At 40.3% G+C, this 6102-nt stretch overlaps 1 protein-coding gene across 1 annotated transcript in view; it reads left to right on the top strand.

Annotated features, from left to right (window-relative positions):
* Positions 1-3742: 3742 nt before the first annotated feature.
* LOC107754165 (bifunctional heparan sulfate N-deacetylase/N-sulfotransferase 4-like) overlaps positions 3743-6102 on the top strand; it is a gene marked incomplete at its 5' end in the record, with an annotated part of 40417 nt that continues 38057 nt past the window's right edge. Inside the window, 1 exon segment of the mRNA XM_016570529.1 lies at positions 3743-3934. Within this exon segment, the coding sequence (XP_016426015.1) occupies positions 3743-3934 (192 nt within the window).

Below are 6102 nucleotides of genomic sequence, written 5' to 3'. Positions count from 1 at the left end.
AGCAAAGAATATTTGCATCATCAAAGAATATTAACTTCAGTCTAGACAGAGTTCAAGCACTCTCAACAACTCCCATTATAATCACTGAAGCTGTTTATACTGTGAAATGAATATCTTACTTACATGGTACACACATCCGCACTTTGTTTATAATGAGAGAATTCGCCAGAGAGCAGCATTCAGTCAGCCAGCGCGCACTGAACAAAACACGGGCTTTTCAGCGATGACTCATCTGAATGCCTCTGATTGGCCATTGCATTCATAAGCTCAACAGAATCCTGTGTGATTGGTTATAATGCGCAGCACTGTAAAAACGCGTCTGGCTCAGCGCCAGCCAAAGCACGAACGCAGATTTGAATTTGGCAGCTGATGCTGTGCCGCACTGAACGTTCTAATCGTATCAAATATATGAATATTAAAAAATATTATTCAGCCATTTTTGGTCTTTTGGAAGCTGCATTCAAAATCCACTTTGCTTAAAATCCTGAGGGGGCACGGTTGAAATCGCATTCTTGGAGAAGCAGTATTTCGGCTGGGCCCCACTCTGGTTTAGTGCCCTGGGCAGGGCAGCTTTCAAATACTTTACGCCTGTGCGTTAATCCGTCCCTGGCTGCCTACAGTGTGTGAAACGTGGTTTGCGAGTGGTAGTGATAGTAGGGATCTGGAAACACATAGTAAGAATTGGTTACAAAAACTGAAACAGAAGTGAAACAAGTAGTAGGAAAAAGGATAAATCAAAAGCGATACTTATATCCCTTGCCAGTGTCCCTGCCCGGTGGAGTCGCACGGTAGAGTCGATGGTCTTCACACGAGGAGGGCTTAACAGGAGGGCTGCCGTGACCGCTGCCACGGTATTCTAATGATCTGCTTTTAACTTCCGCTGATTGACTGCTTCTTTCAAAGAGTATTTCTTTAAACTGTCTTTTGCTAGCGCTTGAACACACTTTACTGTTTATCACAACAAAGGTCTAAGCAAGCGCATGACACTGACAAGGTATGCGATAGAGCAATATTTGACCGAATGGGTAAAAATGACAGTTATTTTCGTCATGGCATGTTAGCTCTAGCATTCTGCCCGCTTCAAATTAAATTAAATTAAAATTATGCATTTAGCAGACGCTTAGCGACTTACAGTGCATTCAGGCTATAAATTTTTTTATCAGCATGTGTGTTCTCTGGGAATTGAACCCATGACCTTTGCGCTGCTAACGCAATGCTCTACCACTGAGCCACAGGAACATTAGACACAGAGATGAAATAGTGCGTAAGATCACATATATTTGAATGAATTATAGCATGTATTTCAATTAATTATAGATCGAGAGAGAGATGACAGTTGTGTGTACCTGCGTGCTGCGTCTGCGTGTCTCTCTCTATAAATAATTAGGTAACGCTTTAGATTACAACCCGCAAAGAACTATGTAAGTATACTGAATTTACGGTGTACGTTTCTGTAATTATAGTGTACTTATAAAGAACATATGTGTAGGTATAAGGGAACAATGTGTTACGTTTTGGGTAATTAAGGTGGTAAACCGCCAGATATGCAACCTGCAAAGAACTGCGTAACTAAACTGAAGTTACAGTGTAACTTTTTTGTAATTATAATATATAGTGTACCTACTCAGTACCTCCGTGTAGGTATAAGGGAATAATATACGAAGTTTGGGGAATAAAGGGGTAACAACCTGTAAAATTATAAATCATTTATACTGTAAGTATTTTGAAACTAAGAGGTGCTTATTCTAATATTACGTGGTATGTATGGCCTAAACAACAATCTTATGTTTGGGAATGATTTAGAAAGACGATATATACTTTTTATAATTTTATATTCAAATATAAGATTGTTAGGTCATACATACCCTGTTATATTAGAATAGGTACCCCTTAGTTTCAAAATACTTACAGTAGAAATAATTTGTAATTTTACAGATTATTACTCCTTTATTCCCCAAACTTCGCATATTGTTACCTTATATCTACACGGAGGTACTGAATAGGTACACTGTAATTACAAAAAAGTTACGCTGTAAATTCTGTTTACTTACGCAGTACATTGCGGGTTGGAATCTAACGCGTTACCAATAATTACTTCAAAAACAGCCATTTTACCATTGTTGCTGAGGAATATAATGTAGCGACCTAGTATAGGGTGACCATACGTCCTCTTTTTCCTGGACATGTCCTTTCTGGACCTTGAAAGATGCGTCTGGCCGGGATTTCTAAATCGCCCAAAATGTCCGGGATTCGGCTTTTGCTTTCTACAGTCGCCATTCATAGTGTACATTTTTGTATTAGAGCCCTGAAGAAGCCTGTGTCCAGTCCCACCCACTCCCACAAACATTCTAATATTGCATATAATTTTCGCGCATAAGGGAGCCGCTATCAATATGCGGAGAATATAATCTGTTTTGAATGAGCGCTCACTGTTCACTTTCGATTTCGTGATCAAGCACGCTCTGTGTAAAGGAAGATCAGATATTTGTCAATGAGCTCAGAATGAGCGCTCACTGTTCACTTTCGATTTCGTGATCAAGCACGCTCTGTGTAAAGGAAGATCAGATATTTGTCAATGAGCTCAGGATCTGTTGAGCAGCAAATCCTCCAGCATGGTCTGTCAGCCATCTCTCCTCTCAACCCGTGATCAGTCAAATCTGACTCCTGCAGCTTGTGTTGGATGCAGGGTTGTCAAGTCCGCGTTTTTTTTTCGATGGAATTGGGCTACTTTTAAACTGTTGCCATGGCTTGATTTTCCTCCATGGATAAAGGTTTGAAATGTTGCTTAAATTACATTTGACTGAAATGCTTGTATTGAAACATTTTGCATTCTACCTATGATAAAACTGTTCTAGATGTTAGGTTTTGTGAAGGACGGCCACTGGTAGGAAGCTTTTTAGCTGTGTTTATGATAAATATGCATAACAGTGACTGTAAAATATGTATATTTGGTATGGAAATGACATAGTTTTGATATTTGAGATTGCGTTACTTTGGGCGCTTTCGGCATTACTTTAACCACCAACCAAGCACACCGCCCACCCGCACCCACTCCCACTGTCCTCTTTTTGGAAAACTAAAATATGGTCACCCTAATCTAGTATCTAGACTATTTTATTAATAAAAATCGTGGGGGAGAGTTGACAACAAGTAATATATATATATAGATAGATAGATAGTGCACGGGGAAGAGACCGGTCTCCCGAGGAGAGGCGCGCTCGGCATTTAAACCGCGGCGGTGATGAGGCTCCATTCTGTTCAGGTGTGCCCCATCACACGCCGCCAGCCCTGGCTATTTCAGCGCCCCTCCTCTCTCACGCACCCACTCCTGTCGGGAGCCTGGCGAAGGGCGGCGATTAAGGGACGGGGTGATGATGATAATTAGGGGGGAGGCAGCCGACTCGTCACAATATATAAGAGCTCATATTAAAGAGCTGACTTTAAAGTCAAGGCCATAAACTGTGCATATTTTAAATACTTCAGGAAATGATTCTTGTTTTTTATTCCATGTCTTAATTAAATTGAAAATATCCTGGAAAAGTCCTCAAAGTCCTGGAAAATGATCACTGAAAAAGAGTGGGAGCTTTTCTGAATTTTGATTGGTGTTAAATATTTTTAAGTTGTAAGTCATCCACTTCAGTACTCGATTACTTGTGTATATGTGTTTATACAAGATTGTAATATGCTTGTGTATGTGCATGACATTCAGCTATAAACTATATTTATTTCTGTGTATTTCTCATTATAGGAGCATGGTATTCCAGTAGATCTGGGATATGCCGTGGCCCCTCATCATTCTGGTGTATATCCAGTCCATATTCAGCTGTATGAGGCTTGGAAGAAGGCATGGGGGATACGAGTGACCAGTACTGAGGAATACCCACACCTCAAACCTGCACGCCACCGCAAGGGATTCATTCATAATGACATCATGGTACGGCTCAACATATAGAGGACACATCATTGCACCACACAGAAATCTTGCGTATGCGTAGGACAAAAAAAGTTAATCATCGTTTTTTTGATGTGGAATAAAATTAATTTTCCCTGGGATCAAAATTGCAGGAAACAATCACACACTCGAAAGGTTAATATCACAGAATATTAATATTGGAAAGTGTAATAGTTTAATATTTGATTTCATCCACAGGCAGTGTCGTACAAGATCCTTCCTCAAATCCTGATTAAAAATGTAGCATGTTATAATATTTTGATCTAGCTAACTAAAATAACTTTTCTTAACCCATTAGTGCTATGCTTGCAAGCTAAGCTATCAATAACAAACTTACTTAACATACATAACATCAGTGATTATGGACAAGACCCAACTCGTGCTTTGCAGGAGGCTGTATAGATTTGCAATATGCCACTGGTTGCTGCACAGGTAGTGTTGTGAAAAAGCAGTGAGACTTGCCTGCAAGAGACTGCCAAAATACAAGCAACAGCTAGCATAGCAGATCAATGAAACACACATACACTCCAAAAGAATTAATGATGACACACTGGGACTCAGATGTAATACCCCATAGTGCATTCACCACAGCCAAATCTATTAGTGGTACACACACACAGATTTTGACAAGATGTTCCCAACTGCAGCTTTGAATAAATTTTTTAAATAGCTTTCGCTGTCTCTGTCCCTCATTTCTGGTTAAAGGCTCTATGGTTATCTGAAGATTTAATTTAAAGGGATAGCTCACCCTGAAATGAAAGTTCTGACATAATTTATTCAACTTTATGTAACATTTAAACTCAGATGACTTTCTTTCTTCTGTGGAACACAAACGGAAATGTTAAGCAGAATGTTGGGGACTTTTTTTTTTTTTTGCCATTCTGAGTAATATCTCCTTTTTGTGTACCACTAAAGAAATAAGGTCATAAGGTTTGGAACAACATGAGGGACGGTAAAGATTTTTTTCTTTGGTACAATAATTTTTTTAATTATTTGTATTATTATTTATGTTTTAATCAAGATAAATGTAGAAGTAGGGCCTTTAATTTTGTAATAATACTTAATAATATATAACAATGTCTTGAAGTAATTAAATTTCTTACCCAATGGACCTTTATCACAGTGGAATTGATTACCAGAAGTGCCCATCGAAGCAGTGTATCGATTCTTCTGATTATGTATATTTTTCAATATGCTGTAATCACCTAGTTGAATAAAAGATCTGCAGGATGATTTCAAAATCCGTACATTTTTAAGAGAAAAGCGAAGAGATATTCTGATGATTACTGTGTACAGAATTGTCCAAACTTAATAGAACTTGTAGTTTTAATCCAACGTAACGTACTTGGTTACCAACGTAACCTCGGTTCCCTGAGATACGGGAACGAGTACTGCGTCTTGTTAGACGCATATGGGAAAAAAGCCTTTTTTCTCCTGAACTGAAGCCTTTTCATTCACGCAGTGAAACTGCACGGCCATTGGTTCGTGCAGTGTATTAAAAAACGAACCAATGGCTAGGCAGCGAGGCTGCACGAGCCTATGGCGACAAAGCCTGCCAAAGCCCGCCAGAATGGGCGGGGCATCTGGCTATATAAGCGGGCGTTCGCCACAGGATTCTCAGGTTACTTCGACTGAAGCGACGACTGAGTCGTGCAGCTACATAGCACGGCTAGCAACGCAGTACTCGTTCCTGTATCTCAGGGAACCAAGGTTACGTTAGTAACCGAGTACGTTCCCTTTCGATACTACACTCGTGCTGTGTCTTGCTAGACGAATATAGGAACACTGTACAATCACGCTGTGCTAATGTAGTGGAATGACTAAAAGTATCAAACTTTCATAAGCAACCAATGCCCATAGAGAAGTTAACAACAACCCAAGGCTAAGAGCGCATGTCACTTCAAGCGGAAAGGACCCTGGCCTGCAAGGCCGGGACTTCCAGGTTATAAAACCTTGCCAATGTGGACGGCGAGGCCCAGCCGGCCGCCTCACAAATATCCGCAATGGATACGCCACTGGACCATGCCCAAGACGAGACGATGCCTCTAGTCGAGTGGGCTTGTACTCCAATGGGGCATTGAAAGCCCAAAGAAGAGTACACTAGCGAGATGGAGTCTACTATCCATCTAGAGAGTCTTTGCTTCGTAACC

This window comes from Sinocyclocheilus rhinocerous, unplaced genomic scaffold (assembly GCF_001515625.1).
Source record: "Sinocyclocheilus rhinocerous isolate Xijiao unplaced genomic scaffold, SAMN03320098_v1.1 scaffold681, whole genome shotgun sequence".
Classification (NCBI taxonomy): domain Eukaryota; kingdom Metazoa; phylum Chordata; class Actinopteri; order Cypriniformes; family Cyprinidae; genus Sinocyclocheilus; species Sinocyclocheilus rhinocerous.
The sequence above is the reverse complement of the archived record's forward strand: the minus strand, read 5'-3'. Positions and strand labels throughout refer to the sequence as shown.